The sequence below is a fragment of the Lucilia cuprina genome, chromosome 3 (assembly GCF_022045245.1).
Source record: "Lucilia cuprina isolate Lc7/37 chromosome 3, ASM2204524v1, whole genome shotgun sequence".
Lineage (NCBI taxonomy): Eukaryota > Metazoa > Arthropoda > Insecta > Diptera > Calliphoridae > Lucilia > Lucilia cuprina.
The window spans coordinates 23319509-23340041 of record NC_060951.1 but is presented as its reverse complement, the minus strand read 5'-3'; the positions used below and the strand labels follow the sequence as shown (position 1 = coordinate 23340041).

The window sequence follows — 20533 nt, the reverse complement described above, 5'->3', positions numbered from 1 at the left end:
TATTATTAAGCCACAAAAAAATAATCGAGTCATCATCATGTTCAACGAATAGTTACGAATACAAATATCTATACAACAATGTTGAGATAACAAATATTAAAAAATCAGTACTCATTTAAACAAAAAAAATGATTTGATAATTTGGTAGTAGCTTTTAACGAACAGGTTTTTATTATCGACGATATAAAAGGCAATCCCAACAAGTCTACTACTAGACGGTTGAACTTACGCCAAATCATTGACAATGACGTCGAGTTAGTAAACAAAATATGAAAACGAGGGTTTCACTAAAAGTCTTTGAAAATTTTGTGTTTCTAAAAAATATGTTGAGTTCATAAATTTGAATAATATATATTTATAAAATTTTGTGCATGTTTTTTAGATTTTATCATTTAGTTTTTTATGAATTTCTACACAATTTACGAAGTATTCATCATATTGATAAGTAATAAAAATAGACACTTATATATGCACAATAAAGATAAATTCGCGTAATTAAGAATTGTTTGTAATTTAAATGCTATAATTTTGACCGATTAGATAAAAATGTTTAAGTGTATTTAGTATGTACAGACATTTGTATGTCTGTTATATGTAATAGTTTGAACGAAGTCAAAGTAAATTATTGAAGTCATTTCATGTCTAGTCTATAGTCTAGTCTACAGTCTAGTCTATAGTCTAGTCTACAGTCTAGTCTATAGTCTAGTCATTTCATGTCTAGTCTATAGACTATAGACTATAGTCTAGTCTATAGTCTAGTCTATAGTCTAGTCTATATTCTAGTCTATAGTCTAGTCTATAGTCTAGTCTATAGTCTGGTCTATAGTCTAGTCTATAGTCTAGTCTATAGTCTATTCTATAGTCTAGTCTATAGTCTAGTCTATAGTCTAGTCTATAGTCTAGTCTATAGTCTAGTCTATAGTCTAATCTATAGTCTAGTCTATAGTCTAGTCTATAGTCTAGTCTATAGTCTAGTCTATAGTCTAGTCTATTCTATAGTCTAGTCTATAGTCTAGTCTATAGTCTAGTCTATAGTCTAGTCTATAGTCTAGTCTATAGTCTAGTCTATAGTCTAGTCTATAGTCTAGTCTATAGTCTAGTCTATAGTCTAGTCTATAGTCTAGTCTATAGTCTAGTCTATAGTCTAGTCTATAGTCTAGTCTAAAGTCTAGTCTATAGACTAGTCTAAAGTTTGTTGCACAGTCTGGTCTATAGTCCAGTCTATAGTCTATTGTATAGTCTAGTCAATAGTCTTGTCTATAGCGTAGTCTATAGTTTCGACTACATATATGAATAGGTGTTTATTAATTTTTAAACAATATTACGATAAATATTTTTATGATATTAAGGATATTAATTCCTTTATAACTAAGTTTTTTTCGAGTCTAACAGCGACAAACTTTTTAATACTTCTATCAAAATTTTTCACGCGTTAAAAACATAAAATAAATATTTTTTGATGTTAACACTTTTAATTTCATTAAATTATATCTAAAAGTATCACAACCACACTCTCTTTGGGGTGCGATAAACGTTATAAATATGCATGAACAGAGATCCCATAAATATAACATACAAATGTAAAGATTTGTGTTTGGAAAGAAAAAATTGAAAATTAAAAAAAAGTATTAAGTTCCGCCTGTAAGTCTTTGATATACATATGAATATGTAAAAAATATTAGAATATGCAAATATGTACATAATAAAGTTGTACGATTAAAATGTTAAATTCACTGTTAAAAAATGTTAATCAGCTTTAACTCATAAATACTTTGTAAATGTTTGCAGACAAGCGTTAAATAAATCATGATTTCTGAATTAAAATTATATTCTTAGCGCCAAAGTTTCGACAAATTGTAAGTTGATGAGAGTGAGAAGAGTACTTGCTAATGTTAAAACTCATGTTTAAAATACTAATAGCGTAAAGAAGAGTTTTTTTTTCTAATGGCAAAAATTGTTTTTAAAATACTTATTCATAAAAAATTAAAATGTCAATTAATTCTATATGAATTAGTAATTATTTTTTGAAATAATAATTATTTATTTACATTTAATAACAAAATATATACAGAAAATCTAATAAAAATATTTAATATTCTTTAAATGTTTATATAAACCAGTGGACGGCACAAAGGGAATGCATTTAAAGCTTTTTATTGTTGACAAATGTGTTGTGTTTATTTTCAGTACTTCGAAGAGTCAGTTCCGAACTTGCGTTCTTAGCCAACGACTACCCATTTGACTAGCAATTTTAAATTAAGCATGTTCTATGTTTTTTAGGTTTCCACTCTTTAGACTACCATGGGTAAGTTAGGTGATGACTATTTCCGTTCTCGCTTAAAAAAGGGGCAAATTAGTGACTGTCAATTTTCGGATGCATTAACTTTAACTTGTCGGATAGGGTTTAAAAATCTAATTGAATTCGGTCCCTTGTATCTATGAATGCCACGCACTGCTATGAACATATGTGTTTTACTCATACATACATATACATATATGTACAAACATAGAGTTGCCATTTTGTTATTTTTTACCAAATTTGATGGGATTATAAAGACAAGATATACACATATATGTATGTGTGGATTAAACCACCATGAACTTCTACATTTCAACCTGGATAAACATACATATGTACTTGCATATCTATATATTTCCAGCAGTTCGACAAAGAGTCAATGTATCCGAAAACACAGTGATTTGCATTTAGTGAAGACAATTCCCACTTTAGTGCCCCCTTTATAAGCGAGAGAGAAAAACAAACTTAAGCCTCTTAATGACTCTTCGTAATCAATGGGGTCACAATGGAATTCCTCGTATTACAAGCCCATGTTAAAATAGTTGTCACCTGGACGTTCAATATTTAGGGGTAACTCTAAATGGTAGGTAAAATAGGTAGATCGGGACTGTCCGTCCGAACTGCCAGATAATGCCAGCAAAAATGTCTTATTGTAAATTTAAATCATATATTGAAATATATTTACATTTTTGGGATTAATATTCATTTGGCAACACTTATAGATACGTACAATAAGTATTAGTTAAATTGACAAGAAACAAAAGAAGAATACTAATCAAGCGAATAAATCCAAAAAGAGGTTTAACATCTCCAAATTTTAAATAAAATAATATAATGTTAATACAAATAAAACATTAGTTTCTTTTGGGATCTTGAAGAGTTCACACAACATTTGCAAAAAATTAATATAGAAAATGGAACGTTGGCAAAACAAAATCGCTGTGGTTACCGGTGCCAGTTCAGGTATAGGTGCTGCCACCTGTAAAGCTTTAGTAGAAAAAGGCATGATTGTGATAGGTCTTGCTAGACGTGTCGATAAAATGGAAACCCAAGTAAGACCCACTATTATAGCTGCCAAACAAGCGAATTTCCATACACACAAATGTGATGTAAGTGATGAGTCTAATGTTAAAGAGGCTTTTGGCTGGATCGAACAAAACTTTGGCGGGCTTGATGTCCTAATAAATAATGCTGGAATTTATAGGCAAACCACTTTGTTGACCGAAAATAATACAGAGGATATAACAAAAACCCTTAATACAAATGTTTTGGGTGTGGTATGGTGTACCCGGGAGGCATTTAAGAATATGAAAAAACGACAAGTTGATGGCCATGTGGTGATTTTAAATAGTTTGACGGGTCATTATGTACCGCATATAGCGGATTTAAAACTAAATATTTATCCACCTAGTAAACATGCTATCACAGCCATGACAGAGGTATTAAGGCAGGAACTATTGGCGAATAATACAAAAATTAAAGTAACGGTGAGTTTGTCTTAAAGGAAATTATTTTTATCAATTTTTGAGAGAGATTTTTAAATTTTTACAGAGCATTAGCCCGGGTGCCGTGAAGACAGATATTGTTGAATTCCCCGATGAATTGCCCGTTTTAAAAAGTGAAGATATTGCCGATGCTATAGTTTATTGTATACAAACACCTCCTCATGTTCAAATTCATGAGATGATTATTAAACCAATTGGTGAAGATTTTTGATAATTATAATTCCAATTTAATTAAGTTTAATTCTTGCAAAATCTTGGACTCGAAATTAAAAAAAATATATTTTCTTAAGACTTCCGTGTTGCATTTCGTAATATGTTAAAATTATAAAATCGATAGAATTTCGAATATAATGATAAGATAATAATGGCCAACCATTGCATTGATAAGATAAAATATTCCTTATAAAAATTACATTTATTTTTAAATAAATTTAAATAAAACAAAATTGAATTTAGTAATAATTTCTAAAAACAACTTTACACATTCAATTTCCCCTAAAATGGAGCTTTGGCAAAACAAAATCGCTGTAGTAACTGGAGCCGCATCTGGTATTGGTGCTGCCACCTGTAAACTTCTTTTAGAAAAGGGTATGATTGTGGTGGGTCTTGATATTCGTCTCGATAAAATGGAAACACAAGTGAAAACTTCTTTGGCCATAGAACAACAAACAAATTTCCACTACTTCAAATGTGATGTCAGAGATGAGGCGAATGTCAGAGACACTTTTGCTGTTATAATAAATAATGCTGGTATTATACGACAAAATGCTCTACTAAATCCAAGTAATTCTAAGGATATTAGAGACACTATTGATACTAATCTCATGGGGATTGTTTGGTGTACTCGAGAAGCTTTTCAAAATATGAAAAAACGTAATGTTGATGGTCATATAACAATTGTCAATAGTATTTGTGGTCGTTTAGTGCCAAATATACCGGGTCAAAGTACAAATATATATCCACCCTCAAAGCATGCTGTTACTGCCTTGGTGGAGGTATTAAGGCATGAGCTTTTAGCTCAGGGTTCTAGAACAAAAATTACGGTATGTTATATACTAAAGATATTTTAAGTTTAAGTAACTGATTTTTCGTTTGTATAGAGCGTTAGTCCTGGTGCCTGCCGTACTGGTATTTTGGGCGATGATATTCCATATCCATCTCATATACCCGCCCTAAATCCTGAAGATGTTGCTGATGCCATTGTATTTGGTATACAAACACCATCACATGTTCAAATACATGATTTATTTATACGTCCTCTGGGATTTGATTACTGAAATTTTGAGTAACCGGTGGACTATATAATTATCAATAATACGATTGTGTTTCTTTTAGAAATTTTTCAATAATTTGAAGTGTTGTTTTCTAATGGTGCTTATTGACCAATAAAATGTTTAATACTTCGTTCACACGACACTGTTATTAAGATATCGAATCTTGCATGAAATATTGTAATTTGAGTATTTCTAAACATCATTACAGATTTTCAAAATATAGAAGATTGAGTTATGGTTCTTGTAAAACTTATGACTTACATTTTAAACTTTTTATGGGTGGGTTAATTGCACAGGCCGACAGAATGTGAGCAAAAAGTCGAAACTCTAAGAAGAAGTTATACTATTCTGAAGAAAAGTCGGCACAGTTATTAATAAACAAGGCATGTACATACGTGTAAAAAACTCAGCTCTAGAAACCTAGCCTAGACATGTAAATGCTAAAGCTGTGGGAACATAGTCTACACAAAAATATATTCGATAAGAATCATTCTTTACTAATTAGTTTAAACCCGCTGTTACTATATTTTTAAAATATCATAAGTTTATATTATAAGAACTCTCTTAATCTAGTCTCTTTAAAAATTATCTCTCTCTTATTTAATTCTATTTATTTACCTAATTTCCGCCTTATCTAAGTATCTTGCGCTCTCTAATCAATTTTTATTTATTATTCGAAGCCAAAAATCGAGTAAAATTATTTTTTACAAAATACGAGAGTAATGATAACAATACTAACTTAATAGATTTAGTGTTAAAGTTCACAGAAGCCAAACATTTCATTATCAATTTATTTGTGTTTTATTTGTCTACTATACCCTACACTACTATATTGTAGACGGCGGCAGATGTTTGCAACGCAGATAAATCTTAGACCAACACACAGTTGGTTTGAAATTGGTAATTTTCTCATCAAGTCCTATAACTGGCCTTATTTGGACGTTGATTTTACATAACTCTAACCATTTTAAGTTTCTATAATATCTTTGAAATCTTTGTTCATACATATTATGTATATATAACTTAGCATCGATGTAGGGTATAAAGTTGAACTAAGAATACTCAAACTCATCTATTATCAGTTTTTTTTTTATGTTGCAGTAACACAAAACTCTTGTCCTCTTATCAGTATTTTCACCAAAATAAACAATAATATTCTTAATCAATTGATAGTGCGTATTCAAAACTAAATAAACAATACTAGAGGTTTAAACATGACAATTCTGAAAACTCATCTTTAGTCTTTAAAATGTCTCATCCTAAGCAGATGCCGTTAAAAATTGCCGTAATAACGGGTGCTAGTTCGGGTATAGGAGCCGCCTGTTGTAAAGCTTTACTACAGGAAGGCATGATTGTTGTTGGTTTGGCTCGTCGTCAAGATCAAATGGAACGTGAGGTTTTGGCTAATATACCAGCTGATCAAAGATATCGTTTTCACGCCCTAAAATGTGATGTTCGTTCGGAAAACGATATACGTAATACATTTGCTTGGATAGCTGATCACTTGGGTGGCATAGATGTGCTCATAAATAATGCAGGTGTTTTGAAAAATACCCAAATTGTCAAGCCCAACAATACTGAAGATTTGAGAGATGTTTTAGATACAAATATTTTGGGTGTAGCTTTGTGCACGCGTGAAGCTTTTGCTATAATGAAAAACTATTCTCGTGACACGGGACATGTTATTATAATAAATAGTTTAGTGGGTCATTATGTACCACAGTTGCCGGGTGTTAGTTTAAATTTATATGCTCCCACAAAATATGCCTTAACCGCCATGACGGAAGTATTACGTCAAGAGTTCCTAATGGAACAAACCAAAATCAAAATAACGGTAAGTAATATAATGTTTTTAACTTAGCCTAAAGTGAAATTAATAAGATTATGATTTTCCTTAATAGAGTATAAGTCCCGGTGCAGTAAATACACAAATACTAGGTGAATGTTCAAATTTACCGGCAGAATATTCTCTTTTGCGTCCTCAAGATGTAGCCGATGCAGTGGTATATTGTTTGCAAACCCCACCAAATGTTCAAATACATGAACTAATGATACGACCTTTGGGAGGTACTTTTTAGTTGACTAAGTTTTTTGTAGCTCATTTAGTCTATATTTAGTATACAAATTATTGTTCCTTGATGTTAATGCTTTAGTCTTAAGATTATATAAATGAATGCCGAAAACATGTACACGGATTTATTAAATATAAAATAAAACAAGTAAGAAGTTATAGTCGGGCGAGGCCGACCATATAATACCCTACACCTGTATACGAATAAATGTGATTTAGTTTTCACAAAGCATTTAAGTTGAATTGTACCTTGCCTCAGATATACTAAAGTCATTTACTGTTTAATAAAACTGTGGATATTTAAAAAATTTTTTGACGGGACTTTTTAGAGGGACTAGGGTCAAATGTGGTCCTATAATTATAAAGTTTATCAGGGTTATCAAGACTAGTATAGAACTTGGTTTTGCAGCTTTTTGCCGAGATACGAGTAAAAGCCCTATTTGGCAGGTTCAGTTCTATGGGGCCTAGGTAAAAGATCATGTGAATTTCATTGAAATATCTCCAAAATTGCGACCTGTAGTTTGATTACAAGGTTTACAAGCTCTATTCGGGGGTTAAGTTGTATGGGGTTAGGTGAAATAATGAACCGATGTTAATTATTTTCAATAGGGTTCGTCCCTGGGACAATAGAAGATCATGTACCAAATTTCATTAAATTATCTTTAAAATTGCGGCCTGTAGTTTGATTACAAGGTTTACATGGACGGAAAGACGGACGGACATAGCTAAAACTCAGAAAATGGGTATAGGGCCAATATTATTGTGCGTTACAAACATCAGCAGAAACTCAATATACCCTCCCCACTAAAGTGGTGTAGGGTATAAAGAGAATTGCGCATTAAATCTAGTTTGTTGAAATAATAAAAATATTATTTTAACAGTAAAAAAATAGCCATAAAAAAGTCATAAAAATTTTAATTTAAAAATATATACTTAATGAAAATTAGGTCGACTTTAAACAAATAAAAATTTAAATGTTTTCCTAAAAATCTCTTCAAATAAGAACCGTAAAGGCTAGAAGAAGTATGATGTGATTATGAATGATATAAGATCATATAAGAAGTCACATTCCGAAATTCACTTTCGATTTACATACATAACGTGTTTGTGGGTAACTTCATATATAAGATTTGTCATAGCCAAACAGCTAGATTACTATGGTACCCAAAAAAGCTTCGTAATAATATGAACCTACACAACCAATTACTTCACAATTAGTACTACTTACATATCGCCTTATGTGTGAAAATTTTCAGCAGATACGGGGGAAGTTCCGAAATATTTATTTAACTTACCTACCACAACATTTCACATCTCTACTTCCCAGAATTGCCGGAGAACATGACCGAACTTATTTCAAAATATAGATTTGACTTTTAACAAATACTAGAGGCTTGGGCTACCGGTATATATGGTACTATATAAAATAAGTCTCTAGTTGAACCACAGATATAGGTACTAAAAATAACCAAGATGATGAAGTACTTTACGTGCTTTACATGCTTTACGTAAATAGCTACCTGTCTTGTCTGCCCTTTTTATTGGTGGTCTTTTTTATCCATAAGGTGAGCTCCTTAAACGAGTCACCACCGCCCTTTGTGTTTCTTACACACAGGTGAAAAATTTTGTACGTGATTATGCTGGTCCATGTACAACCACTTTGCCCTTGTGCTTGAGCTATATAATCTCTGCCATATGAGATCCATCGGTGAATGTCAGGTATCATGAGACAAACTCAACACTTACACCGACAAGGAAAAGGCAACCACTAGTTTATAGTTAATAGAAGAGGAAGACTAGCTCCAGCGAATTTTTTAACCCATTATAGTCGCACAATAACACTAGTGAGATAACCCTATTGTTTAGACAACAGCACCTAGGTGGTTCAAAGTACAGATCAATGTTTATTTGATAAGTTGAGCATGATTTACAGTAAACTTCAAGACACTTAACCAAAAAGGAAAATTGCGGATAAATTAAATATTAAGGTATTATCAGCTCTACTTAGCTGCGCCAAACATCTCACTCTGTTTCGCCACACATTTATCATTCTCTATTCGTCACCTTTCCCTGTGCTTTGTACCGCATTAATCTTTTAAACAAACGTCCCTTTCCGCGAATTTGGGTTTGAACCAAAACCAGTACGTGCATTTCGAAGGAACCTTAAGCAAGTGACCAGCCAAGACAAAGTCTTATGGGCAACTGTTTACCCATAGCATCCGATTATCTGGTGCTTTTGTGCGATCCCATGTCAAATCATTCCAACGAAAGACCGAGGATACATTTGATCACCACCTGTTTATAGTACTTAAAGTACTGTTAGCATCTCTTTTCCCTAGGCTTGCAATATACTAAGATGAGAATGATCACATGCCCCGGGGGGACTATAAATAAACCGTTGAATCTAATACAACACAAAAACTACATTGAAGTCTCTCGTTTACCTTCGGTACAAGAAAGTGACGACTGCCTTGTGTTTTTTGCTCTGAACACGACAATGGACTAACGAACATAGGACCTACATTCGTATATTTTTCAGTGCATATTTCAAAGCTCACATGGTAAGTACTTACATTCTATGACTCCGAGTGAAATGACAATGAGTGAAAAGTTGTTTAAATAGCTTTTTAACTCATTACTTTCAAAAGTTATGTGCTGTTTGTAGATACCAAACGAGTAGTTTGAGCACAAACTTTACTTTTATTTTGTTATTGTAACAAAAACAAAATACAATTAAAATTTTAACTCAAATTACTATCACGTCATCTAGTAGTTTTTTGCATATTTTTGTAGACTAAATAATGCTCAAAGCAAATCAAAAAAATATACTCGCTGGGTTGTTTGCATGTAGTATTTTAAACAGATAAATTAACATTTAAAATTATTTACAACAATGATGCAGTGAGCACAAAGCTTGACCAATAACCTCTTTAAGCAATTAAATGTATAAATCTTGCATTTTTTCAAATTTAAATTCTATGCATTAATTTCAGTTGTTCTGAAATGATCACAACATAAACATTAAAATTTTAATAAAAATTGTGTTACTCTATATAAAAACAAAATTAAAAATCACATTTAGAATGGAAAAATGGCATAATAAAGTAGCCGTAGTGACGGGAGCCAGTGCAGGTATAGGAGCGGCCTGTTGTAAAGCACTCATTGAGCATTACATGATTGTTGTGGGTCTGGACTTATGCCAAGAAGGTATAGAAAAATTACATGATTTTTGGACGGGTAATAAAGAAAAACAACAACGTTTCCATGCACACAAATGTGACGTACGCAATGAAGTCGAAGTAGTTGAGACATTTGAAAAGATTGTTAAAGAATATGGTGCCATAGCGGTGCTAATAAATAATGCTGGTATTGTACGTGATACAGAGCTGGTGAGGGAAAATAATTCACAAGATATACGTGATACCATCGAAACAAATGTCATGGGTGTGGTCTATTGTACTAGAGAGGCCTTTAAGACAATGTCACAGCATAACAATAGTCAGGGTCATGTTATTATTATAAATAGCATAGGCGGACATAAGGTAGAACATTTCAGTGGCATGTCAACAAATATGTATCAAGCTTCGAAACATGCCCTAACAGCCATGACTGAAGTCTATCGGAATGAGTTTTTAATGCATAATACAAAAATTAAAATAACTGTAAGTTGAAGAAATTACTGATTTAAAAAAAATATTAAATTCATTGCTTATTTTGTTTTTTTTTTCAGAGCATTAGTCCGGGTTTAGTGCGTACCGAACTATTTTCCAAAAGAGCTTGGGAACTATTGAAAAATGCAAATTTTCTAGAACCCTCCGATGTAGCAGATGCTATAGTTTATTGTCTACAAACTCCCTGTCATGTTCAGGTAAGGTGGTACAGATTTTATTTCAAATATTAATAAAGTTTTCATTATATTTTTTTGTCTAGGTCCATGAACTTATAATTAAACCTTTAGGCGAAAGGTTATAATTGTTTTAAAACATAATATTTAAAGCAAATTCTCAAAATATCACTTAAATGAAATGAAATTATGTAAAATAATTGTTAAACTTACCATTAATTGTAAAATAAATAAAAGACTAAACCTAAGGTCCCACAGTCGTGTAGGACCTTTTTGTGGGCTCCACATCCTGGAGCTGTATCGTATGATGATAAATCTGAAAAAAACGAAAAGAAAACATGTTTATATTAATTAATTGTATAAAGTACATTGTTTGTATTTAAAAAACTTTTTAATAAATTTTCTATTAATAGAAACAACCCAGCAAAAACTTGGTAACGACTTGCACTTGTTACCACTTTTACTATTATATATCATGTGAGTACTTCCATCTAATGATTATTTTCTAATTTCAGTGTTAAACTAATGACTTAAAATGCTAATAAAAACTTTTGTTGGAATGTAATGGTCTGTTTACAGGTGTATAAATAGTTTGTGGACTGGTCTATGGATTAGTTTAATTAATTGATTGACTTGTCCACTAACTATGGACTTGTCTACTGATAAGCTGTTGAAGCGGTTTATAGAGTAGTATTGGCACTATTGACTATGTTTATGTAGTCCAACAGGCCAATATCGAGCCTGTTTTGAGCTCCTTTTCATGAAAGAAAAAAGTTCACTCAATGTTTTATTTTTCATTGTTTAGAAACTCAGTTTCCTGGAGGTAATTCCTAAGAATGTTATTTCCGGAATAACATCACTTCTAAGATACTTTGATCTAACATCGACTAATGGCTGAAAGTGACAAGGAAAGTGCTCCAGAGTTTCACTGTCTTCTCCACATGATTTACATTCGTCTAAATCCTCAAGTCCAATTTTGTATAGATTGTTTCGTGTGTCCATTCAGAATATGTACCATCATACTTATCTCAGACTTGCGCATTTCGAGGAGATTTCTCGTCTAGTTCTCATCAGTGTCACATGATTGGGTGGTTCTACCCACCGTTTATCCTCAACCATATTTATATCCTTCACCTTCGTTTTGTTTCAATTCTACTTTAGTTGCGTCGAAATGTTTTGCGTTCGTCAAGTTAACTATCCCGAGCTCTCTTCCCTTTCAAGCTTTTGTTACCGTATACTCCCAACATGTATTCACTCAAAGCTATTCTATCACTTGATATCGCCTAATTAAGCCCTTTAGGCGCCATATTTATTATAACCAAATTTACTCATACCGTTACTGCCTTCTGTATGATAAGGTAAACGATGATATATTTCTGTTTCTGGGTCTTCAATGTAGAACACCAAGCTCCCTTGACTAAAACATTCTTATTAAGATCAGCGTTTCGAAGAAATCGTTTTTGGCTAGTCCGCGTAATGTAAAGAGAAAATGTTCAAATGGGTAAAACGTTTCCAGAGCCTTAGTTGAAGTAGTACACAGGGCACTTTTGACTTTACTTCAAAGTATTGTGTACATCTAAGGAATATCGCATAACGTGTTGTACATATTATAATTTTTTCCGTAAAAATAATTTTCAATAAATTTTAAAATTCTTTTGTAATCTCCACAATTTTTATCCTCCAAAAACTTGTACAATTAAAAAACCTCAATTCACAAAAGTAAGATGTTAAAAATGCACATTCACAATTTTTCACTACACATTTAACCCGTAGGGCAAACAGTTCTTAAAACAAATTTATGTAAAAAATTTTTGGTTTAACAAATTTTTAAAAAATAACGCAAAAAAATCACATATAAAGTTGTTACTGCTTGTCTTATTAATCTGGTAAGACAACATTATTATACACAAGCCAATAAAAGAGCTCTGAATACTCTTAAAAATTGACATAAAAGCCCTTTTAACTTTTTTTACATTTTTTTCTTTTTAGCTTTCAGTTTTTATTGCAATAAAGACCAAACAAAATGAATGAAAAGAAAACTGTTAAATCAAACATTTAATTTTTAATCATCAAAGAGACGAAAACAAAAAAAAATCACATTAAACCACAATATTTCCCAGGTATGTTATGGGCATTCATACATACATATGAACAAACAATGAATGTAACTTTTGTTACTGTGTTTGTTTCGAAAGTAAATTTACCGCCTTTATATGAAATTTCATGCCAATTTAAATTAGTTCTTATACACAACCACAAACAGCCCATGCAGCCAACCATATACGACAGTACAACCAAACAACAATATATTTAAGCTTTTCCTGGCATTAACAATACAACTTTGAACGACCTCTTGCTCTTTAGTGGTCAATGTTTGTTGAGCCTGCACCATATACCGCATGGATAAATGGAACATGCACTTATGTATGTGTGTGTTAGCCATGGCCTACCATACAATTTGTTAGCATATTTGGCCTACTCCTTTGGAGATCTTTGCTTCACCATAATCAACCTTTATTTAACCAACGAATAACCCAATAATAACAAAACTTCACAAAGAAATACACAATGGATTTTGGTATATAAGATTTTCATTTTATAAATTTGGCCTTAAGCCTACATGTGGCTGTTCGTCCAAATTGGTTCGTCATAATAATTGCTATACGATCACTTTAATCATTGAAAGATCGCATTTACAGCGTTAATAAGAAAACTTTTGTTATGTTTTGTATAAATTGATGGTAGATATTGCATTAAAGTTCCTTTATGTTTAAAAAAGTGTACGCATTTTTTGGTACTTTTTATGATAAGACATAGAAGATTAAAATGTTATTAAGGTACTAAAAATTCTTGGATAAATATAATATTACTAAGTTTCAAAGTACTTAAGTACAATTGCCTAAAATATTTAAATAGTTCTTGGACTAATTTAAGGAATATAGTATTTATTAGTCTATGTCAAGTTTATGGACTAATTCTTAATTCCAATTCATGGACTTTGTTTATTGATGAGTTTATAGATATATATACTAGCGATTTTCAATTTTTTGGCTTCTCTTTAGTCTAATCTTTGAACTACCAAGTGTACTAGTCTATGGATTAGTATAGAATATGGACTAGTCGATTGATTAGACTACCTTAAGGAACAGTATATAGAATATTACATAAACCATTGATTGATATTGCCGATCTGTAGACATATCAGATTATATAAGAGGGACCACTATGAACCATGACCTTTTGTTTCACCATAATAGGTTTTATAACTTGAAAACTATTAATAGTTGGTGAGAGGTTTAGTATATGATTCGACAAGTCCTTAGTGTTTGACAATTGTGCAATATGTGCTCAAAAAATTGTTCAGGGAAGATAAGTAGGCTATGAGCCCCTTTATTTACAAATCACTTCGACTTGTTGTTATTACGCTATTCGTTCTGTTATGACACACAGTCCTTTAAAACACCCGTTCTGACAGTAAGATATGTCTGACATTATTTAAATGTCATTCTTATACTTATTATCATTCTCCTCACGTAGAAAGTGTCGATTTCCGATTGAAACATTGAGGAATATTTTAACAAGGAAATTACTTGCTAGAAGTTAGAACCACAAATGCCTGTTCACCAGCTATGTGTTTGGAAAGTAAACCAAATTTGGTCAGCACTATACTGCCGTCAGTTTTAATTTTTAATAAATTAATTATTTAATTCTTTCTCTTATTTAGTTAGTTATACTGTTAATCCTATATATATCGAAACTGTCGATAATGAGTGGTGCAACGACCACTTAATGACCATGTTTTTATACCCTACACCACAATAGTGGGGAGGGTGCTGATGTTTGTAATACCCAAAAATATTGGTCCTACACCTTTAAGTATACCAATCGGCTCAGAATCACTTTCTGAATCGATTTAGTTGTGTTCATTTGTCCATCCGTCTGTCTGTGTATTCATGTAAACATTGTGCACACGCTAAAGGTCATGATAATTTGATGAAATTTGGCACTTACTCTTTTTTTAGTTCAAGGACGAATGCAATTAAAATGGTTAAAATCGGTCTATTATTAAGCCTATTAATATCCGACTCTACATACATACTTGTCTTTTATTAAAAAATACAATTACTTATTACAAAAAATTTCACGTTTCATTATAATGAAAGTTGCTATGAAAATTTCTGCTGCAAGCCCCTGTTTCCGCAGAAACTGAAAGCTAAGATGTTATTTCTCAAAATCATTATCCTGAGGTTAATATTTGGGGTCGAAGTATAAAAAGGTCCTTTTAAGCTTTTTTCCGTTTCTTCTGTTTACCACATATTATTGATATACAATTTTGATATCATGTGCAAGGTCCTAACAATTATTGTTTACAACTAACAATTATTGTTTACAACTAACAATTATTGTTTAGTTCAATAAACATTTCTAAGAGATATGTATATTATTTTCCCTTAAAATTGTACCTAAATTTAACATAATGCTAAAATTAGTACCTTTTCAGTATCTCACTCTTCTCCAACCAAATTTTTAGGTTTCGTTTATATTTCATTGTTTGGTACTGAACACTTCGTTGATATTGCAACATCAGTAGTTTGTTGCAAATATTTTGTTCAACAAATTGTTATAGTTGTGCATTTTTTTTTTTTGCACTTACACACAAGGCTGGCACATCAAATGTATATTTAAGCTTAGGCCCGTTTTTTCTTAGTTTTTAACTGTTTATGGCTCACGATTTTGTTAAATTTTCTTTTATTAGTTTTTGTCTTTCAATATTTTTTTGGGGGTAACTTTTTTTGTTGCCAAATTTTATTACGAACATATATTCTACGATTTGGCCTGCCGGCTGGGTGTGCCAAAATAATACTTGTATGACCACAAATTAGTAAAAGATCATGGATTCAATGATCTTTTAATACATGCCATTTAGTGACCAATAAACCAAAAATGATCGGAAAAAATGATATTGCACGTTTCTGTAGCAGAGAGTCATGTTTGTAAGAATATATGTATGTATATACTATTGTATATGTGTGGAGTTGAGAAAAGAAGGCATACGTGTTACACTTAACGTGCGGAGCAATTTAATAAGATTTAAAAGGGTTTAAATGCGTAATTTTTCGTTCATCAATAAATTGGATTTTTGACATAAACATTTATTGATTTGAGTCTTAATGTCGGCCTTTACATTTACTTAAAAGGAATTTGGTAATGTAAAGCGACAGAAATTAGATCAGTATCTATCTTTAAGAAAGTTAGACAATATATTATAATTATTTATTAACTGTAGAATTAAGCAATTTTTTAATGATTATATTAAAAAAATTACCAACTTATTCCCCATTACAAAAACCATTTTTCATCATCGATTAACATGACTAAATTCTTCGTTTTATCATTAAATTTCAATTTATTTTATTCTTTTTATTATTCTAAGCAACGATTTTCTGCAATTGATATCCTTTCCATTCGTCTATAAAGTTCTCATAAAATTGGTTACTATAATTTTGTTGATATTTTTTATTTGTATGTACTTATCATTTCATCAAAGTCTTTAGCAATAAACAACAATACTGACACCGACATCGACATCGACAACAGCAACAACAACAACCAATATGTATAGCAACAGCAGCATTAACAACAACTTTGGCAAGCACTTAAAATTGTCGTTATGGGTAAATAATCCACCTACAGCCACAACAATATAAAACAAACCATCATCAACAACAGACAGGCCACAACAACAACAACATAACCAAAGAAAGACCTTTTCTTACCACCCACACACACTATAATCCATTCCGGCCAACAGTCATTTGTAACATATACCACCAGCCATAAAAAAGCAACGGCAGCAGCAATTTCAACAACAACAACAAACAATTTACTCAACATCAAACGAGAATCAATTACAATCAATCTGTATTTATAAGATGTACCACAAACAATGAAAAACTAACAAAATTGAAAATGTATAAAAAAGTACTTTATGTACTCGTATGTACGTACCGATATATGTACTTATGTATGTACTAGTAGTGTCAGCAGAGTGGCTGGGATGGAATATGGCTGACTGGATAAATGGTTTTGTTTATTCGATGGCCAGAAAAGGAAAAATTAAATACAAGTCAAGGAGATTGAATGAAAATCGCTACAAAAAACAATTTAGAAAGCTACAATCTGGACTATAGACTATTGTTTGGTCTGGACTGTAGACTTTAGTGTGGAATATAAACTTCTTTAGACTATAGTCTGAACTATATACTGCATTATAGCCTATAGTCTATATATACTGTATACTATAATCAGAACTATAGACTAAAGTCAAGACTATAGTCTGGACTGTTGACTTTAGTTTGGACTATTGACAATAGAGTGGAGTATTGAATATAGTACGGACTATTGACTATAGTCTGGACTATTGACTATAGTCTGGACTATTGACTATAGTCTGGACTATTGACTATAGTCTGGGCTACTGACTATAGTCTGGACTACTGACTATAGTCTGGACTATTGACTACAGTCTGGACTATTGACTATAGATTGGACTATTGACTATAATCTGGACTATTGACTATAGTCTGGACTATTGACTATAGTCTGGACTATTGACTATAGTCTGGACTATTGACTATAGTCTGGACTATTGACTATAGTCTGGACTATTGACTATAGTCTGAACTATTGACTATGGCATGGACTATTGACTATAATCTGGATTTTTGACTATAGTCTGGACTATTGACTATAGTCTGGACTATTGACTATAGTCTGGACTATTGACTATAGTCTGGACTATTGACTATAGTCTGGACTATTGACTATAGTCTGGAATATTGACTATAGTCTGGACTATAGACTATAGTCTGGAATATTGACTACAGTCTGGAATATTGACTACAGTCTGGACTATAGACTATAGTCTGGACTATTGACTATAGTCTGGACTATTGACTATAGTCTGGACTATTGACTATAGTATAGACTATTGACTATAGTCTGGATTATTGACTATAGTCTGGACTATTAACAATATTATGGACTTTGGACTATTATTCTAGTCTATACAAGATAGTCTGAACTATAGACCATAGTCTGGACTATAGACTATTTTCTGTACTATATACTATAGGCTGGACGATAGACTATATTTTTAGTTATAAATTATAATCGGGACTGCAGACTATAGTCTGGAATGTAGACTATTATGTGGCTTATAAACTGTAGTCTTGATTATAGACTAAAGTTTGAATTATATAATATATTCTGGATTATATATTGTAGTCTCGACTATAGACAGAAGTTCGAGTTTAAGTCTAGACTGAAGATAAATCATAGACTAGAATATAGTCTGAACTACAAACCAAACTGCATCTATAACAGCATATAGATACGCGGACGTCCTACAACTTTTCTACCATCCAAGATACATGTCGCAAACGGAATGACTTAATCGTTAGTACTTCATTTTGGGTTACAAAAACCAATTGAGATGAAAAGCAAATAACCATGGGTAGTGATGAAGAAACGTAACAAGATTATTTGAACGAATAGTTGGCAAAATTAAAAGAGGTAGAGTTGGAACATTGTGTTCCATATATGTGTATTGCCACACGACCAAACCAATATTTATCGCATAAATTCATACTCACACACACACACACACATTCACAGTTGACACCTTAACAAACATTGACGCTTTGTTTTGTCTTTTTTATAAAGTTTGTTAGACAAGTGAAATTTAAGAAATTTTAATAGAGATCATGTTCGGAATGAGAAGTGGAAGATTAAAATGGATTAGATTTTTTTCAAATTGTATGCGATTGTTAGTCTGTGGTGGGAATGAGGAATGCAGTTTTTGGTTTAAGTCACTGTCATGACGTGTAATAACAAGTATTTGGATTTTTTGGGAATTTTTTTTTTTTTTTTGAAAAATTGAGAGTTAATTAAGAATTTTACAATATTTTTAATGCCAAGAAGGAACTATAAAGTACTTCTTTGTAGAGACTGGGATCAGTCATCTTTTAGCTTGAGTTTACGACGAAGCAGTTTGTCGTTAAAGTTATTCTCTTATATAAGTATTTATGTTTGTATGTACTTATATGGAAGTAGAGATTAACCTAGTGCGGTACAAGTTACCGTTATATGATTTGACGCATGTGCCAAATATTTCATTCACACTTTAAAACTACGAAAATACAAAAAATCTTAAAGAATAGAAACAAACAAGTTTAAGTAACCAATTTAATTAACTTGAAGATTAACTAGCCGTTAATTAATCAACTTTCAACACTTTTTCTAAAAAAGTATATTGATTTCCGAGGTAAATTTAAACTGTTTTGATAAATTCTTTTGGCAACCTATATTTTTTGTTAAATTTCATTTCATTATTTCACTTTCAAAATAAACCGTTACATATAAAATGGTTAAAACACAAAAAAAGAAGCTGTTATTATTTAACACAACAAATACAAACCCGTTAAACTCACGTTTTATGTCTTTTTGATATGAATTTTTTAACGAATATAAAAAATAACAGAAATAAATCCCATAAATAAACTCCAATAAAAAGAAGAACTGAATTTTGAAGGTAAAACATAATTAAGTGAAATTTTTTTATATCAAAACATTTAAAAAGACTTAACAATATATCAAAACATATCATTCTTTATACAATTTGTAAACAGATTTTTTGTTATTGCTTAAGTGTTTGTAGTGATAATAATGCTGCGCTTGCGTAAATCATTGTTCGTCATTATTAACTCCACATTGAAATACACAAATGGATAATAAAACATTCTCTCTGCAAGATTTTTTATGTTTATTTTATCTTGTTTACTTTTGATTTTTTTATAAATACATGTGTAAAATGTTTATAATTTTTCTTTCAGAAGAGAATCTTATAAATTATTGTTCGTTAACAGAAAATACAATACAAATATAAAAAAATAACTACAGATTTCTCTGACATAATTACACATTTGATTTTTTTTTCAATTAATACAATTCAATTACTTTTAAGAAGAATAATGCTTATTAATAATATTTGTTTCGCACATTTTGCGGTCACTAAACTTAATAAGTAAAATCTGTTGTAAATTGTGTTAAATATTTTTTTAAAAATGTGTAAATAAATGTCTTTTAGTCTCACTTCAATCAAAATTGATTTATCTTATTTTACATTATCTATATGTTAATATTGTTTACCTAAATCAATTAATTAATTAGCCATTAACTTATTGTCAATAAACTAAGAAACAACTTTCTTCATTTGAAGTGTTTATTTTTTTGTTTAATTTATTATCGTTAAATATTGAAACACACATTTCGTTTTTTAGGGAAATCTACTTATAATATGCTTAATTTATAAACTATTAACTGATAATTATTTTTGGCAATTAAATTTGCAGTTTTAATGTTAATTAGAAAGTGTCAAATATCATGGCTTTTTTTTAAATGGCTTGCCTATTTGGTTAAGTCTATAGTTTAGTCTATAGTGTAGTCTATAGTGTAGTCTATAGTCTAGTCTATAGTCTA

The 20533-nt window shown here is 31.2% G+C and overlaps 5 protein-coding genes across 5 annotated transcripts in view; 4 read left to right on the top strand and 1 right to left on the bottom strand.

Moving 5' to 3' along the window:
- LOC111679993 overlaps positions 1-20533 on the bottom strand; it is a 68620-nt gene that overhangs the window by 19428 nt on the left and 28659 nt on the right. Inside the window, exon 3 of the mRNA XM_046945380.1 lies at positions 11207-11309. Within this exon, the coding sequence (XP_046801336.1) occupies positions 11207-11281 (75 nt within the window). The 5' untranslated portion in view covers positions 11282-11309. The remainder of the gene's footprint in view (positions 1-11206; positions 11310-20533) is intronic.
- Positions 3064-4098, top strand: LOC111679998 (farnesol dehydrogenase-like). Its single transcript, XM_023441604.2, has 2 exons — positions 3064-3786; positions 3851-4098. The coding sequence occupies exons 1-2, from the start codon at positions 3214-3216 to the stop codon at positions 4013-4015; spliced, it is 738 nt and encodes a 245-aa protein (XP_023297372.2). The 5' UTR covers positions 3064-3213; the 3' UTR covers positions 4016-4098.
- On the top strand, positions 4254-5286 carry LOC111679997 (farnesol dehydrogenase-like). The gene is made up of 2 exons (XM_023441603.2): positions 4254-4847; positions 4905-5286. The coding sequence occupies exons 1-2, from the start codon at positions 4305-4307 to the stop codon at positions 5079-5081; spliced, it is 720 nt and encodes a 239-aa protein (XP_023297371.2). The 5' UTR covers positions 4254-4304; the 3' UTR covers positions 5082-5286.
- LOC124418627 (farnesol dehydrogenase-like) lies at positions 6268-7392 on the top strand. The gene is made up of 2 exons (XM_046945381.1): positions 6268-6912; positions 6980-7392. The coding sequence occupies exons 1-2, from the start codon at positions 6328-6330 to the stop codon at positions 7154-7156; spliced, it is 762 nt and encodes a 253-aa protein (XP_046801337.1). The 5' UTR covers positions 6268-6327; the 3' UTR covers positions 7157-7392.
- LOC111679994 (farnesol dehydrogenase-like) lies at positions 10134-11412 on the top strand. Its single transcript, XM_023441600.2, has 3 exons — positions 10134-10811; positions 10880-11017; positions 11080-11412. Exons 1-3 carry the CDS (start codon positions 10233-10235, stop codon positions 11119-11121), a joined length of 759 nt encoding a protein of 252 aa, XP_023297368.2. The 5' UTR covers positions 10134-10232; the 3' UTR covers positions 11122-11412.